Source organism: Manis pentadactyla, chromosome 5, assembly GCF_030020395.1.
Source record: "Manis pentadactyla isolate mManPen7 chromosome 5, mManPen7.hap1, whole genome shotgun sequence".
NCBI classification, from domain to species: domain Eukaryota; kingdom Metazoa; phylum Chordata; class Mammalia; order Pholidota; family Manidae; genus Manis; species Manis pentadactyla.
The window spans coordinates 122,471,446-122,490,427 of NC_080023.1; the positions used below are offsets into that span (position 1 = coordinate 122,471,446).

The following is an 18,982-nucleotide window of genomic DNA, read 5'->3' on the forward strand; positions in this document are numbered from 1 at the left end:
ATGGGAGGGAATGAAGGTTTAGGCTAGAACTACTAGAAGCCAGAGTAGAAGCTGTTTCTACCTCTGCCAATGCCTAGCTGAACTGAGACTGATGAGTCAAGTTTTTCTGAATCATTTTCTGTATTTGTTGTACAGGAATAGACCAGAAAATCTCTAAGGTTTCTTAAAGCATTAAAACTAACTTGCACTTTAAAATAATGAGTTCTGCTGCCACTACTCAAAAGTATTTTGAAACTTTTTGGAACTGCTTCCATATTGTTTTATGAAGGTCTCAGGAAAACTAGTGTCAATTATATAGTCACATCTCATTTTGAACCAAATACAGCATTACCCAGCTTGATTCACATCAATTTATTAACCTCAAGTGGCTTAAGGCTATTTCTAAAACTACAATCTTCCTCAGCAGGTATTAAATGTTTCAAATTTTAGGTTCTGCACCAAGAAGCAATCCAAAAGTATTCTGAACAGTGGCAGTATTGTTGGTATTTCTATATGGCTTTCCAATAGAATTTCTTTGAAGGGACAAGGCACATTAACATGGTGTACTGTTCAGAAGGCTCTAAAGACTCATCCTAATTAAAGAGAAGTCAGATGTGAGAAAAGACTTTAGAATCGATAAACAGTATGGAGGTTTTTTAAAAAAGCCATTTGTAATAATATATTTCAAACTACATTTTTCCATTGAATGTTTTAGGCAAGCTTAGGTTAAGATACAGATCTCTTAAATGTAGAGCTTTCCTTGATTGTAACTAAATGGTAGAGGTTCCCAACTTGGCTGCACAATGCAATCCCCTAGCGATGTTTTAAAAATACTGATGCCTGGCTCCCACTCCTGTATGTTGTAATTTAATTGGAATGGTGTAACCTGAGCAACAGGATTTTAGATCTCCCCAGGTAATTATAATGTGCAGGAAAGTTACCACTGTATTATCCTACAACTCAGAAACTGGAAAATTATGTAGTGCAGTGTTTCACCTTTTATGTCAGTGATAGTACCACTTCATTAAAGAAAGCCTTCTGAAATAGATAATTTTCTCAAATACACTGCAGTGGGATGGGAGGAAACTTCTTGGGGAAGACAACTCTGTTAGTTTACAGCCTATTTATAGTTCACTTTTGTTTTTGATTTTGTATTTTGTATTTTACATTGAACAGTCGTATTTTTTTCTTATTTTGGAAGTTGCAATATATTGTTTTTCAGTCCTCTGAACCCCTGGCGGCATAACTTGCTGAGTGGAGTATTTGAAAAGATAGTTATGGGTGCTTAAGTGAAGTAGATACAAATCAAATCGGTCTCCCCAATGCACTTGAGTTTTTCAAAGGTTGGGAGGTGTGATGCAGAGAGGAGGCCAATCAGTTCACTTGCAAAGAGTGAACAGTATTTTCTCATTCTCATGAGGACTGGCATCATGGGCACTGAATTCCTGCAGGGATAATTGTGGAGGAGATTATATAAAGAGGCTGAAGTACAGATGAATCACAACCACAGAGGACTTGTTCTGTGAATGGTTTAAAATAAAGGGAAAAGTAGCTGTGATGGCTATGGAACAAAATGTAGGATTTCTCTTGCTTCCCCAGAACAATGTGCTCTGTAGTGTCCTCAAAAAACAGCCCAGAAGATTTGAAAGAGTCATAGGATACTTCGTAAATAACTCCAATCCAAAATTTTGTGTTTGAGTAGAAGTTTAACTATTTCTAATTAAATATGGTATGTATATATGCAGTGACCAGAAATGCCCTCAGCACTAAAGCATGCAAGGTGCCAGAAGCAAGCCACTGGTGGTGTACAAGGTACCCCATCCTTTACGGGGAACTGCCCTTTTCCTATCACCATCAACAATCTCAGTGGCTTTTTCTTCAGCCTTATTCACCTGGTGCTTCCTGCAGCACTTGACTGTTGCCCACCGTCTAGAAATGTTACCTCATCTGTCCTGTTGTCTATGAGCGGTCCTTGATTTCCACTGATGATTCCTTTTCCTCCCCCCGAACTCCTCTTTATGTACTTCCTATCTTTCAGTCTTTATACTTAGGAGTTTGCTCAGAGTAGACCACTCCCCATCCTGAACCTATTTCAGGAAACTTTATTTCAATCTCTGTTGCCTCTAACTCAGTAAATATAAGTGAACTCAACAAGTGAAGGAAGAGTAGTCCAGAAAGAAGCCATCAATGGAGTGGCTCAGTGAGGTCTGGGTACCTGGAATATTTGAGAAAATGAAGTATGTCTATGTCTGTAGCCCAGAGATGCCTAGAAGAGGAGTGGTTAGAGATTATGGCACCGCAGGAAGGCAGAGACTAATTAAAGGACTTTCAATGTTATGCTTTACATTCTGGTTTTTAGCTAGAGATGCCTTTGAAGACTTTAATTTCAAGGAAGTAATCAAATTTGCATTTTAGAAAGCTCTCAGCTGGTAGTATGGAAAATGGATGAGGGGAAGGCTTGGTAAGACAAAGCAGTAAGGGTAGGGAAGAAGGGAAAGAAAGGCTATTCAGAAGGTACCATCAATAGGATTTGGTGGATGACTGGATGTAGGAACTAAGGTGTCTAGATGGCCCTCAGGTTTCTTCTGCCATTAGTAATGGGTTGCTGGTAATGTCATTTATTAAGCCAAGGGGAACAGATTTTAGACAGAAGAGAGTTCAACTGGACACATAGGAGGAAATAGTCAGTAGGCAATTAGATAAACCCATCTAAGACCTAAAAGTCTAGGCTAGAACAATCAATTTGGTAGTAAAAACCATAGGCATGCAAAATATTATCTAACAGGTATGCTGAAGCGAAATAAAAATAGTACATTTAGTAGAGTGCTTATGGCTGCTCACCTCTGGTGCATGCCCACACTTCCTTAGAGTGTGTGCTTTGCTTTATTATACTCTTTTCCTGTACCTGCTCGACCTGCTCATGACAAAAAAAAAAGCTTGGATATATACCACGCACTGGTTCTAAATCCTTAACACATTAATTTAACTCATTTAAATTCTCATATTTACTCCATAGTCAGAAATTGTAAGTACTAACAATACATGCAGAAGCTGAAGGAAAGGAAAGCAGACAGAGTGCTAGGCACCAAACAAACGAGAAGAGGGGTGTCCTGGAAAACCAGATTTAAGTAGGCTGAGGCACAAGATCACATGAAGAAATGAAGTGTCTGACTATTAGGTACCTGGAGACCTCAATGAGAACTATTTGCAGCCACAATTCAGCTACTGAAGAAAGAGAACGGTGGGCTGTTGACTGGGAACAAAGAAAATGAAGTTTGAAAGGAGAGGAGCTAAGAACAGGAGGATGGCACACTGCCTCCTTCCTGGGACAGGTGGTAAGGATGGATGCTGGCATTAGAAGACTCTTACTCCAGAAATGGAGTCCACAACACATGACCTCCATATTCTCTGTTAAGAGGTACACTGTTCATCTGGTAAACATGGTGTTGAAGGCTGAAATTGTTGCTGGAAGATGACCTAAGGAATAAATGTAGACTGATGATTATTGTTCCAAAGCCTGGTGAAGCTGGAAAACGTAGTGGCATCAACTTCGTATGTGCTAGGTAAGAAAGATATGCTAGACCTGAAGGAGACCTGTTTTTAGCCAGTATAAAGCCAAATTGCAAGTTATAATGAATTTCAGTTTGGAAGGATTAGGATTAAGAGCTATACCCTGAATGATTACAGTAAGTAGAAACACTCTGATAAATACATACATTGAACAATGTATGTTTCCAGATCTAGACCTTTAGGTGTACAAAGAAAAATGTTGTCAGAGTAGTGTTCAGGTAAGCAAGGTGGCCTTTGCTTAGCCTAACTAGAACCAATTAATAACACAGCACTGGGGAGAAGAATTATGCACTTTAAGTTTCTTGAGGTATCCTTTATAGCACGTGACTTCAATTCTTAGCAATATGCTACTAAAGTCAACTAAGTATCTGATATGCTGAGTACTTGGGGAGGGGTGTAGGTATGGTATGAGCTGGTCTTTGCCTTACAAGAGTACAATGGGGAGACACACTAAGCAAATGAAACTGCAGTGCAAGAAGACAATATAATTAAGTGCCAAAGCCACACAGTAGAGTTTGAAAGCTGGAACATTTTGGGAAATGTTTTAAAAGGAGATAGACTTTGAGATGAACTCCCAAGTGGAATAAGAATCAAGTGAGTTTTTTTTGGAGGTTTTCTAAAAGTACCACCAAGTAAATCTATGGAAAAGACACAAGATTACAGAGTGTGTGTGCTATTATAAAAATCTTTGTCAACTTAAGTAGTATCTGATCAATGCACAATTAAAGGCCACAAAATATAAAGTTATCACTTTATTTAAATTTCTAAAAGATGTAAAAATAGACAACTTTTCTTTGTAGTAGAAAGATCATTAAGAAGTGGAGTAGTCACAGCATCTAGTTTGGTGTGAAATTAGGAAATTCATGTAATCCTTCTGGTACCTCCACTTCCTATTTGTAAAGGGGCTAGAGTATTACTTCTTCCTAACATCTCAAAAGGTCTGATTGAGAAATGACATCTGATATTTGATATAAGTTCTTTAAAAGTGTGGCCAACATTAGAATCATAAACTCACTTCAGTAACTAGATTATATTATAGTTCATGATAGTAATTAGAAAGGAAGTGGCAACATGCAGATATTTGCAAATATTAATGTAATGGAACAAAACATAAGTAGAATTTCTCCATGCCATAGCTGGGAAGGAAAAACAGGACTTCTGTTACTTCTTAACTAAAACAATACCTCCATACTAGCTTTTGAATATTGTTATATAAATATCACCAGAGACCAAAACACAACATAAATTTCACTTCTATATTTCAGAAAACCTACTTGAATACACTTTGAAACAAGAGTACAACAAAATAGAATATACTTCAAATGTTGAATATACAAACTATTATAGTTCAAATCTGAACACTGGTACTTTCCCTCTTAAAACTTCAACTTAAAAAAAAAAAGAAAGAAAACTCTAGGTATTAGAGCTACCTGACAAAAATTCATGCTGAGCCTGAACTTCGAAGTGACAGTAGAACTGAAACTGATTATGTCTGCACAGATGCCAGGGCTAAGTGAGTGACACAGGCATGTTATAGCAAAAGGCCAGAGCCAACTCTTAATTTGTCCACAATTAGGAAACCGACAGACTTAAACTACCATATAAAATGTTACATGTAAATTCTATAACAATACTGTGCTAGGTACAAGATTTTTAAAATTTTTCTTTTAATAAAAAAGCTTTACACAAACAAGCCATTAGCTCATTTCAATAAAGAAAACCGAAAATTAGTCTAAGGCCTTTGTTTTAAATCAGCTTAAGCTATATGATATAAAAAAAAATCACACTAGATCTTTTTTGCTATCCTCTTTCTGAAGCTTTTGGATCCATTCTTCAATTCACATTCTAAAAAACCTATATTAGCAGAGTCTTCACATAGCACCAGTTAAGTGAGTTCTGTGTGAACACAGTCATAATTGCTGGTATGCATATAAAATGCATCAAAAATTGCTATATGTAACAATAAGATCACCCATCCCAACCCCTCCCCACTGAAAACTACATAACCTCTTACAAGACTGTTAGTGTTCCAAATCTTAGTGTAACTTGATACTGTAGTGAGGTGTTTGGTCCCTTTCAATCCTTTTTCTTGTAGACAGGTTCAGTTGTTTCCTACTGTAAGAGGCAGTTTTCTGTCAGCATCTCAGTATGTAGTTCATTTCCCACTGAAACATGGGATAGGTAATTTATTTCCAGTAAGTTTGATTGTTTTCTTATATGCATTAAAATGTTAAAGTCTTCTTTTGACTTTTCTAGATGACATCCCTTGCAAGTATTTATGTTAGTACTAAAAGTCTCAAGTTCATGGCAGAGCTGCTATTTCATTTCTCGCACGTCACCAGTCCTTCCGTTTTCATCGTCACAGGAAGGGCAATAGCTGAAGGCGCACTGACAACCACTACGTGGGTCACTGTCTTATTTCCATCTGCTGGTTTTTCTTCTTGTACCAGCTGCAAGGTTTTCACATCATGTTCCTGCTTTTTTGTCACTGCTTCTGATTTACCCTCTGGCCCTTTTATGACAGCACTGATAACTCGGGAAGGAGTCTGGCCAGATGCCTGCTGAGTAGGCACTGATAGTCTCATTACAGGTGTACCATGGGCTATTGACACAGGAGTAAGTGCTCTCACAGCCAGTGGGGTTCCAACAATGTTAATGCTTCCTGAGCCTGTCAGGTTTGACTTGGTCTGCAGTTGACACTGTGCAAGTTGTGTAGCTGGGATGGTAATAATTTTGGCAGGCTGCATGGTGATTTTGTCTCCATTTTCAGTAGAAGCTGGCACCACAGTAGGGATTGTCTGAATAACTACCTTGGGAGAAGTTGCTGTTGTTGGACTAGTGCTGGTTATTAACGGTGCACCTGCATTAACTGACTGAACTGCCACAGTTGAAATTTTCTGACCCAATGATGTCATTACAACAGGTACTTGCATTGCCACACGAACTGTCCTAGTAGATTAAAGAAAGAAGTTGTTTATATTTAATGCTAAATTAGAATGTGAAATACCATGCAATTAGTATGTTTAAAAAACTAAAGCCCACAGTAACTTTCACCTCTAAAACCATAAAAATTCACATTAGTTAAGATATCTACTTTACCTCCAAAATATATTTAAAAGATCAAGCACTTTTCAAAGTTCTGACAACACTGGGTTCTTAGAATGCTAATATTTATAAAAAAAGACATATTATTATTGCCAAGGACCTTTCTAAAAAGTGTTATTCATTACAACTAAATGGTGTCCTCCACTTGCCTGGGAGTTGCTGTTGCTGATACAGATGTGGTAGTAGCAGGAGACCTAGATGAAGCATCATGACCAGGGGAAGTGACATTCACGACTCCAGCTACACCCTTCCCTGCCCTGGAGCAGTTGAGAGGAGAGGAGTTTTTCCCACTACGAACAGAGGTTGCTGCTTTCAGGAGATTTTCTGCAGACAGTGACACTCGTTCTAATGATTTTTCATCAGTAGCTGCTGCTAAATCTTCATTACAGGTTTCACTTTTGTCATCATCTATCACCACTATGTTTTTGGGCATATCCTTGAACTGATACACAAGCCTCTGTCCTTCAACTTTTGCAAGAATACCCCTTTGGTAATAATATCTGTAAGGGAAAAAGTACTGAATGAATCAAGTGTTTTATATCCCCCCACCTCCCAAAAAGTAAAAAATACCATGTAGAATAGATGCTAACACAAACATTCTCTTATTCCTATAAGAGATAAGGAGTTCTTACTACTCGGATTGTTTAAAAGGCTAAGATTTTGGAGTAGGAATGAAGTTGGAACCAGGTACCACTGTAACCTTGGGATCCACAAAGTAGCTAAAAGTTCATTCTCTTTCTCAAAGGAAGCAATTTAACCTAAGTGCAGAACATGTTACTGTATTTTAAGGACATTAGAAAAATTCAACTCTGATGTACACTGTTTAACAATCTGACATGTGGGAAAATTACCTAAACTGTGCTTAGAAGAGATAAATCTGGGATATATGAAGACTGTCTCATAAATTAAGTCTCTGTCTACAAACACTCCTAATTAGAAGAGGCTATGTATATCACAATTTTCTGAATTTTTCAGACTGACAAAACTGGAGAGAAATTTTCATGATCGACATAATCCATCATAACACATTCACAGGAACTGAAAAGCAGATTAACAATTTGGAAACTATTTCATCATTTGGATTTAATTTTCTTAAAGGTATACAACTTAACTTTCTATTAAGGAATAGTCCTAAGGGCAAAAGCACATTTTCTGCCAAAATGGATTTCTCAATGATGTTGAAATGTTAGACATACAGAACAAATTCCCCTCATCCCATTTACCTCCAAATCCAAAAAGCTCTTCTAGAATATCCCCCCCAAATAAAAAGTTACATAAATAAGAGATTTTTTAGAGCTTCTCTTTAAACTAATAAGCAATATAAAAGATGTGTAAGTTTTGTATAAAAACTCATTCCTTCATGTTCCTACCTCAGAGCTCGCCCCATAGTCTCATAGTTCATGTCTGGCTTGTTCTTATGCTTTCCCCAAAGCTTAGAGACAGCCTTTGAATCCACAAGCTTGAATATGCCTTTTTCTCTCTGAGTCCACTTAATATACCGGGGACAAGTATTTTTATCTTGAAGTAGATCTAAAAGAAACTCCCACAAATAGGTTGTGTTTCCTTTGAAAACAATGATAGACATTGGTTAAAAATTCATTTACATAATTATACAATTAAAAACAAATATTTAGTTATGCTGGATAAAAATTCATTTACTCTGTTGAAACAAACATACTGAGTCTGTCATTAAGTACTTGACTGTATCACCAATCATTTGAATAATGTCAAATTGTGTTGTAAACAACAAAGTATGTCATTATAACATAAAAATCCTGAATATACTTGTATTTTTCAAAAATATCCTATGTATGTTTCTAGTTATGAAACTAAAAAAACAAAGGTCCTGAACTTTGTACTATTATCTATCAACTGATCTGAGATGCTGAGTTCAGTAAAGGCAAAGGCATAATGCACAGCACAGAGTGAACATGAATTACACAGAATCAAATTTATCTGCACAGATTTAAATTCAATAACATTTATTTGCTCCTATATGTTTATTATACTGGAAGCCAGAATTCATCACAAGGCACTGATTAATTTATTGAAAAGGCAAGCAATTGGCAATGAAATTTCCGAAACTTTTTTTAGGTGTCAGTCCTAGGGTCTTTTTGTCATTAACACATTTTTATTTGGTTAAGCCTATAGGCAGGAACCCTCATGTACATGTCTTACAAAGTACAAACTACCCATGACTGTTTCAACATCTGTTATCATTATCCTCTGGACTACTAATCAATTTAAATTTGACAGCAATGAAAGTTACTGATTCTGAAAACAAATTTTTAAGAACTGCTCATCTTTTTACTGAGCATACCCAAGACACTAAAGATAAAATGTTGAAGGATTTCATTATATATGTAACAACTCAATTTTTAAAGACATCTGTGCTTTAGTCTTAAAATATGAATGAGTTCCTTAAATAGAAACACTAATTCCTTGACTACAAGTAGTGATCAAGTGTTAGCTATATGTAATATTTAATCATACTACTAGCAAAATTTTAAAATGAGGAAATACTAAAATACTTCTCAGAGTAAAACACTCATCACATACTGTGCTTAAGTACAATAGAAGATAGAGAAGCATTTAAAATTTGGCCTCTACTTCAAGGAATTTACAATTTAGTTGAGAAGAAAAAAAGTAGTGACAAGTTAAACAATACAATAAATAAATACTTTAAAACAGTGTAAGATATAGCACGAAACAATGCACAATTATATTCCAAATGAATGACAGAAAATGATGTCTGGGATGTCAGAGGTGAAAATAAAGCAGGGTGGTAAGACATCGTGGAGTCCTGGAAGATAATAAAGATTTGCATAGAAGGGAAAGAGGAATTCTGCGTACGTAAGGTAAGATATTTAATCCCAAAAGAAAGGAAGCATCACTTTTTTTTTTTTTCCATTCAAAAAAGCAGGGGAGAGTAGTGGGCAGTGGTTTTGAGAAGGGCTTTTCAAGTTGCTGGGGTTTATTTCTTTTGTAAGCCTCTAGGAGAAGAGGTTCTGAAATTGATGAAAGAACAGAAAAGAATCCTGAGAAGATCAGAATCATGCCACCACTGAGTCACTAGGTCATCTCTAGGCTTCTACTCACTATCCCTTTACTCTTCTCAAATCCAGATCCAAGCCACAGGCTATGTGAAAAAAACCTCCAAAGACGGGAGGCTTCCAAACCAAGCTGATGCTCTTCCTCTAGCATTTCACTTTCATTATGGATTTCTCTGAAAATTCAGTAAATTTATCAACTCATGGTTGAGCCTAGTGTCCCTGTCTTGACCTAAAAAAAATTAACCTCCAGCTTCACAATGTTATATTTGTATCTCTGAAGCCCTACTACATCAGCATCAAACTATGCAACACTTTCAACTACATCAAGATGTGTAGCTGGGGCATTTTTACTTTATGACCAGGAGATTATCAGGCCATATGAGTAGACACAGTAAAAGTGAGCAGAGAACTTAATCTGGAAGAAATTTTTGTGTAACATAGAGAATGCCTTGTCCACACTTTGTGGAATTAACTAGACTCATCAATATTTCTCAGGTTACCTTTAAATACTCTCCACCCCAGTTCCCATGTCCAGGTTAAAAATTTATAATTCTCTATCTGGTTTTAAGGAAAATAGAATTCAGAAAGGCAACAACCTGCCTTTATCAGACAAGGTAGTTCATTAAGCCCATGACAGACATTATTAATTTTGCAGAAGAGGAAATATTGGCTGGATTTTTAATCCAGGTGTGACTGAAGTAAGTTTAGTCTTCACATTACAGCATGTTGCTGCAAGTTTTTTATTTCCTTAAGACAGAGATTTTAACAAAAGGTTATTTTCATTGGTAAAAATAGGTCATGACAAAGTTTTTTTCCAGTGTTAAGCTTAAGGTCTTCTGAGTGCAAGAGATACCACTGAGACAGTAATTAACTGAAAAAACTAATTGCATATATACAGCTTAGCTTTCTCATATTTACTACTAGTATGTAACTTTTCAATATAAATTAAAAGGCAAAACCCTAAGGTTAAGAAATGACCAAAGACACAGTGAAGAAAAGTATCCTACATCTGTCCCAAACTCAGTTATCAGTCCCTGAGTAAACAGGAGTTCAATATAATTGGATTTTTTGTCTAAATTTCTTAGAGGCTTAATTTTTTCAACAAGAGACTTGATTTTTGCTTTCATTATTTAAAAGTAGATATGAATCAGACCTACTGAAGAAGGAACAAATTTGAATATATTCATCTGAAACATATCCAGCTGTTCAATATTGCTCTGAAAACATTTATTCATGGGAGTGATACATTTTGGTCATCAGATTACCAGAACATACCTAAAACCAGTATTAAAATATTATTTGAAATCAATTTATCCAACAAATTAAAAGAGCACAGAATGTGGGAGGCTTGTTGCTATTTTTGTTTTTAATAAGAATATGCAACTTCTAAAGCAAAAACACAGTCAATTTTTGTTCTGACTCAACTAACCTGGCTGAAATTTGTTGACTGGGAAATTCACCTTGCCTTGAATTCTTGCATTGCTTCTATCAATTAAGAAATTATGTATCAGAAATACACCTTAGTTATAATCGTCTTTCAATTCTAACTGGCTCCAAGTGAAAGTAGGTGCTATTCTACATACACATTCCCCCTACCACAGTGGTTCTTAAGAAGGGTGTGCATTAGGTTGTATTTAGGACCTTTTCCAAATACAAGTATCTACCCCCTTGCACTCCCCACTGTGTATCTGTGGCTATAAAATCTCAGTGGGGTAGGGACTGGGCATGGAGAGTTTGAAAAGTTCCCCAGCTGATGCTGATACAGTCCTGATTAAGAATACTACCAAAGCAGCACTCCACACATGTGTATGTACTAGAAATAATTTTCCAATAATGCAAAAATGTCACCTGACTGAAAAAAAAATTATCTCACCTCCAAAATAGCCCTCCCCAAATTACCTTTTCCTTCTCTGGGTTTCTTCTTTATACCTAACTCAGGAGACCCATTGGAAATTGGTGATTGCTGAGTCTTTGGTTTACGGCCAACTGAAAAAATAAAAATAAGGTATTGAAATAATACTTTGAAAACAAAAATAATAGAAACATGACTGCAGACTCTGATACTACACTAATGAAACCACACTAATCTGTAAATTAATATACTCAGGGTATATAAATGGTTGCTTTTAAAAGGATCATTAAAAGCACTTTTGCAATTTTAGATTACAGTAGTTAGCTGGTGGTAATCTCAGTATGTACTACAAGTCAGATACTACTAACCTGTTAGTCATGGTCAGAGCATCAATTTGCTAACCTTTTCCCAAAATTCTACTGGTAACAAATTCTAATAAAAACTGTTTTCTGTTCTACAGGATTATTAGAAAAAACTTTACCTACCTATTACAGAGGATTTAATAATCTGCAAGCCTTTTGAGCTCAAATGAGTTAAAGTAAAAAATATTATTTTAAACACTCTCTACTGCTCTGAGCCAATCAATTCAACAGGATTTAAGCATATTTGTTCAGATGTCCCGACCTCAATTTGCAGGTACAATATGAGGATAAAAATCTCCCAAGCAATTATTTCCTGTCTAATAAATGTTTGTGCTCTTCCTTTTGCTTCTCCTCACTTCTGCTAGAAGGCTCTCAGACAGATGAGCACCCACACTGAACAGAAAAGCAAGAGCAAAACTTCTCTGCCTGCACTAAAGAAGGTATGAGTCTGAAATGCATGTATTCAGTCCTCAGCAATGATGAATGAATGCTGGCAAGGAGGGGAAGCCTCAAGAAAGGATGGGAATACTCAAGCATGTTATCCTACTTTCAGAATAAATTATTATGATTTGGTGATTGTCATTCATCCAGGATTTCTGATGTCTTTCTATTCATTAGTAAAGATTATTTAGAGCTAAATAAAGACCTAAAGTGTCTTAATTTTTATTTCAAAATGCACAGCTATTACATTCTAGGATTTCATTATGAAAACTGCTCAATAAAAAGTATGCTTTGGCAAAGTTTAAAATGGAAAGTTCATTGGTTTCCTTATCAGAATACAGATTAGTTTCTCAATTTAAATAGTACTTATATAATGAATCACTCAGTAGTAACATCTTTACCGTCTCCTAAATAAAAGCACAAAAGCCCAGCTTCCTTAATGGAAAGGTTAGTCAAAAAAAGTGTAATTTATTCTCTTATAAAGCAGCATTTCCCCAATCATATTCAGTAGAAATAAAGGGTGCTACAGTCCAATTAACTTTCAGAATACTGCATGGTATCTTGTCTTAGAGACTTACAACACACTGATGTATTAAAAGCTCTGGAAATAAAAAGAAGGCTCTGCTTTTAAATAACCTACATAACTTTGTATGTCCCAAATGCACTTAACCACAAATAATAATGATGGTATATGTCATCTTAAATTGGACATTAAGACCATCGATTTTTCAAACATAAAATTAGTATTAAATTGGCAAATTATTTGCTGATTTATATCATACCATATAGGCAGATCAATCTGTTTATCTAAAGTTCTTGTTTCCCCACATGATCCCAGCTTTTCATGGTCTTTTCCATCTTCTTTTAAATCTAAAATTTTCTTAAGTACTTTTGTAATAGCTCCCAATAAATATAACCAGACTAAGGCTACAGTGGGCACTGTATAATAGCAACTGGGTAAAAAGGACTATTCATATGTATACCTTTTGTTTTTAAACATTTACAGCAAGAATTCTTCCTTCTAAATTCTCTCATTCATACCTCCCAAGATACAAATAATCAATATGTATTATATGAGGGAGGGTACTCTATCTTTATTCTTCACTGTATCCCTCATAGTAATGAGCCGAGGCCCACGAACATCACAGCAATTTGAAGTACCTCTAACAAATGAAAGAAAATAAGATTATTTCTTACACAAGTTTTCCCTTAACTTTTGTCCTTTCTTCCATGCTAAAATGTGACGAAAGAGATAGGGAAGAAAGTGGAATTAGATGAGTACCCACTTATATAGGATTTCATTTCCTTCAAGTTTTGCCTTTGATTCAAATAGGAAATGGACCCACTTGCTGCCCATCTCCTTGGGATGCTGGAAATGTGCTGGAGCCTGTTCCTCGCCCACTGGTATATCAGGTAAGCAGAAGGGTCAGCGGAAGTCAAAAAGTGGAAATGCACTTTACCCACTGGTGAGTTTATTCCACTTAGAAATCCCTATTAGCAGGCTTGGTGTTTCAAAGCAAAAAGTATGGGGAAGAAAAGAGCATTGAATTTTTATTTTAATGTCCACAAAAGAATGGGAAGATTAAGAAAAATAGAGAAAATAAATTTTTTTAAGTAAAATTTAAAAATTTTTTAAAGTAACCAAGTACCCAAAATGATCAGAAAGTAGCCAAATGGGCAGTGAATCTCTGATCTTCCTTCTGTGTGTCCAACACCTGTTATACTCTCTTTTTCAAGCAACTTACTTTTAGGGCTCAAACACTGTATGAATATGTTAAAATACAAAATTAAAATCTCAATTTGTTGATTCCTTGAGACTATCTAGTTAAGATACCATCAATCATAAATCTACAGCATATTTTATATTTTTCCTATTTCCCTTGATGGGAAAAAAGATACCAGAAAAAATGCCACCTGCTTTCCCAGCAATCTGTAAATACACTCCACCTTTTTTCTTTCTCATTGGCTCATGGCTACCCGGTGATGTAGGAATAGGAGAGGTATCCATTGGTTCAGGCTCTTCAGTTGACACCTCCACCACAGTTTCAGTAATGACATCTGGCCTCATAGCAGCGTGGATAAATTCTGGAGTTGATACACAAGGAGGGACAAACACTTCCACTATAAAAAAAAGTTGAAAAATTAAAATTTCCCAACCCCATTAATGCTTCTTTCTTAATGTGGACAATTCAATATTGAGTAGAGGTGAGGTTTATTAAGAATTCATCAAAGCAGGATGACAGCATGATGTTAATTTGCTGAAAATGCAACATGATCTATAGTATGTAGGGAAATAAATGCAAAGAAAATTGAGTTGAAGGAAATGTTAATCCTCTGAGTAGGGCAGGGACCATGAATAGTCACTCTTCATCCCCACTTTTCTTCACACTTTTAGATTCTTTCAAATTTATTTTAAGACTTTGAATAATTTTGAAAATTGGGAAAATAATTGAAAATAAAATAACAGTATAATAGCAAGTTCATTAAAAACTATTTTTCTTCTGATTATCCATCATTATTCTCTAACTAGGTAATACATAGTATAAAATGAAAAACATCTAACATTGTATTCCTTGAAAAGAAAGTATTTACAGTTCATTTTAGAATATGAAAAAAAGGAAAACCTTGAATGGTATCTTTCAGTATTTAATATTTTACTTAATGAACAGTCCTGATATTTTGGGTCACTAGAACAATACATACAGAATGCCATGTGGTCTTCTATTACATACAACAATGTTACGACAGCTTCCTTTCAATGTGCATAAATAATCTGGATATGACATTTCTATTTTAATTGAGACAATAAATCCATCCTATGGATTAACACATTGACCAAATGCCCTAAGTTTTTCCTCATTTCCCTGAATAATACATGGGATTTCTATTCTAATTAAAAAATACAGTTGCTCTTAGTATTTATTATAAATCCCTATAAGAGGGGCCAATCTTACTCTATTACATCAAATTGACATTTAGACAATAAAATTAGGATAAAATGACTCTCAAAGGCAGTCTTAAAGGCAAAGAAGGAACAGAAGAAAAGGAAAACTTGCCACCTGTAGGGGGTATGAGGAAATGGTGGAAGCTACTCCTCATTCCACCTGGAGAAGTCTCTGGAGTCACTGCCATTTATTATTAAAGGACTGAAAGTGGTCATAGGAGGCAGCTGCCCCCACCTGCCATTCTCTTAAGGACCACAAAGTTTATAATTTTTCAAGAGTTAAGGAAATAAGATGTGATAGTATAAATAACAATTTAATAAACATTTAGCTGTCTACAGTGGGCATTTCTCATATCATTTGTTATGAAAATTAAGTATTCTAAGTATTTAAGACTTGGGAACTTTACAAATAAAAATCAGTAATTATTGTCACAGCAGACTTTATGAACACCAACAATCCCCTTGTATTTAAAAAAACTTTCATTCTAGATACATGAAATGATATGTATGACACGATCATTATAAAAAAAAGAATGGTTGACATACCAGGACTTCTTGAATCCCTCAAGCAGGTAGGAGATTCCATATGAAGCAAGGCTTCCGCAGCTTCAATTGTCTTATCTGTACAGTGTGCATTACTGCTATGAACTGATGCTTCCACTGGGGGGAAAACAAATTCTACTCAATTTAAAATGCACTGAACACATCGCTAAATTAAAACACATAAATATAAATTATCTCTCATGAATAAGTCATCAATATGTATTAGTCCATACAAATTACAGAAATAATTTAAAAATCAAAAAAATCTAGTATTTACACTCAGTAAAATGAATGTCAATTATAACAATTATTGAGATTGGTTAGAAACTACTAAGGAATTTTTCAATTTTATCTAAAGAAAAACAAAGAAAGACACCTTAAATTTGTATCCTGTACCAATTTAAGGCCAAAACTAACTTGGCAGGAGGCTGGGAGCAGTGGTTGTAGCTTAACAATCCCATTAGGTCAATAATATATTTTGATAAACTGCTACTAAAATCTGAAGTGATACCTACCTAGCAGAACCATTCAGAAAAACGTGTTTCAAGGTTAATTTAATAACTCAGTTCTCTCAGACCCCGCTGCGTGAGTGTGTCAGCTTTAGCGGCAGAGTACTTGGAAACTTTCTTCGCAATAACCTTCCTCTCTTCAGAACCTCACTAGTCTATTTCTGGGTTTTAACCAATAAATTTTTTTTTTTAAGTTTATGTTCTTTGCTTTTCTTTTTCCATGAAGCCATTTCTAATTCTACCACCTTATGTAACTCTTCCAGCATTCACTTTATGCATTGCTAATTGAATTATTTGTGAAACAGTCAAGTGCAGCAGTAGTTTAGGCTATCAGGACAAAAAGCTTAGGTTCTAGTTTCCACCACTTATAATTTGTTACCGTTAGCCAGTAATTTAATTTCTTGTAAGGCTCAGTCTTTTCACAAAACAGGAGTATTGCTTACCTCAAATAATTATGAGAAGTAAGTGAGGTGATTATCATTAAAAACATGCATAATGTCTAGCATATAAATAAGAATTCAATAAATGGTGATGGTTTCTTATCACTCCTGTAAGATTATAAGCTCCTTGAGGTCTCATCTTTGTATCTGCTGTAGTTCCTAACACAGACTCATCAGACAGGAGGTATGCAGTATTTCTTTCATGTACTGCAGTTAAGAACCCACTGACCTTACAGGAAAATTGGCAATTCAAGCACAAACTTAGTATATTTGTGATGTATTATTTTCACATCCTGACTTAAAATACTGAATATTCTACTTTGTGAGCAGTTCTGAAACATGAAAATATAACAGTTTCTAATTTCATATTTTTCTTAAGATGTTATAGGAACTAAACGGAAATATACTAATTTCCCAAAACCACATTACCAATTCACAAGTTCTACAGGCTAAAGATACGAATCTTCTAAAACTTTTTCCAGGAAACTTTAATTGAAAGAAAGTTTTTCATGCTGTTTCAAAATTAAACGCTGAAGCCTCAGCCTCAAACAGCAATCATTTGGAGAGCATTTATAAAAAATCCAGTGACTGTTCTACCACCTGTTGCACATCATCCACACTCTCGCAACTAAGGTACCGGGTCTCTCCAGTTGCTCTTTCCATTTATGGAAATCTGCTCAAAGCGAAACCGTTCAAGAGAGGCAGCCAAACCTCTAAGTAAATCTATCTTTAGGTGACCCTGCTTACTCTTATCTGCAGCTTCACTGAAGTGAGGGACTCAATCAGTCCTTCTAGCTCAACTTTAAGAAACTTACTTAATATTAGTAAGTATAAAATATATTGCCATTTAAGTATTTTTTAAATACCTCCCTTACATATACTAAGCCTTGGAAAGCAAATTCTCAGGTTTTTAAAATTTATTCTAGGGACTTCATACTCTTTCAAGTCTGCTTGTGTTGCAAGTTAGGTGTTGTCTTAGGTGCTATTAATAAATCATCCTGGGTAAACTAATTCCTTATGTAATTGTATTAAGACACACCGTAAAAACTCTACCATATTAAAATCAGAGCTTCAAGTATTTGTTAATAATGCAGAAGAATTTTACCAGACTCTTAAATGTTTTAAGCTATAAGCAAAATGAAATTTGCCTAGCTAACAGTTAGATATTTACGCTGCCCTGAGTTCTTAATGTAGTTTAAGGTGCATTTTCAAAACCCTGATTTCATGTTAGTGGAAATTATTTCTTAAAAGTGTGTGTTCTTGCTCATATTTCTGACCTGAACCTCCCCTTCTCCCCCAAATTTAACATATTATTTCCCAAAAATACTTTATATTTACAGAGTAAAACAAAATATACATATTTAAAAGATAATTTACTTATTCACACTTTAAATTTAGGATGCCTAAGTTCTCTGTGAATTATCAATTAGAAGATCTAATACTCTATGTACAGTCAACAAGTGATTGTTGAGCATTTACCATGCACCAGACCCTGTGCTATAAACCTAAGACACAAATGTAAATTAGACCTCTGGTCTCATGAAGCTTATACTAATAGTTCAGAGTATCAAAAACATATATGGAAGTAAAATATTTCAAAACAACATAAAGTGCAAACAAATTATTGTAAGTAATAACTACTGTAAGCTAACAGCTTAAGTAGAGCCCTGATGTTTTTCTCTGGTGCTTGCTAGTTTTACTTTTGTCATTTTTATTTACTAACTAAAATAAGCCTAAGCACATTTAAACAAACACCTAAGAGTTCATATTTAGATCAATTTACAATAATGTATCCACAACAGTTTCCAATACTTCGCCCATTTTGTAAAAGTGAACAAGCTTTTTCCTTTTCTTTTGTTGACATAAGTAGTTTTTGATAACAAAAAAAATTAAGAGCTATTTCTCCTATTCAAGTTTCTGTAATTTTTGAAATCTTTTCACAATGCCTTTTTTTTTGGTATCATTAATCTACAATTACACGAGCAACATTATATTTACTAGACTCCCCCCATCATCAAGTCCCCCCCACATACCCCACACAATGCCTTTTTGTTCAGAACAATAATTCATACAAAATTTAAATTAAAATTCTACACAATTCTTAAGGATAAACATCAGTGTAACAGTGTGAAGTAAGCAAACTACAAGCAAGGGCTGAAAATTCCTTGTCTCCTACTTAAACTT

General features: G+C 35.1%; 1 protein-coding gene across 12 annotated transcripts in view; it reads right to left on the reverse strand.

The window, feature by feature from the left end:
- Window positions 1-4,791: 4,791 nt before the first annotated feature.
- ELF2 (E74 like ETS transcription factor 2) overlaps window positions 4,792-18,982 on the reverse strand; it is a 112,442-nt gene continuing 98,251 nt past the window's right edge. For 5 of the 12 annotated variants that reach the window (XM_057502617.1, XM_036928572.2, XM_036928228.2 and 2 more), the window contains 6 exons: window positions 15,853-15,966; window positions 14,277-14,483; window positions 11,607-11,693; window positions 8,025-8,217; window positions 6,804-7,154; window positions 4,792-6,498 (listed from right to left, as the gene is read on the reverse strand). In XM_057502617.1, coding sequence (XP_057358600.1) covers window positions 5,871-6,498; window positions 6,804-7,154; window positions 8,025-8,217; window positions 11,607-11,693; window positions 14,277-14,483; window positions 15,853-15,966 — 1,580 coding nt within the window. In that variant the 3' untranslated portion in view covers window positions 4,792-5,870. The remainder of the gene's footprint in view (window positions 6,499-6,803; window positions 7,155-8,024; window positions 8,218-11,606; window positions 11,694-14,276; window positions 14,484-15,852; window positions 15,967-18,982) is intronic. The other 7 variants (XM_057502620.1, XM_057502622.1, XM_036928396.2 and 4 more) reach the window with 3 other exon arrangements.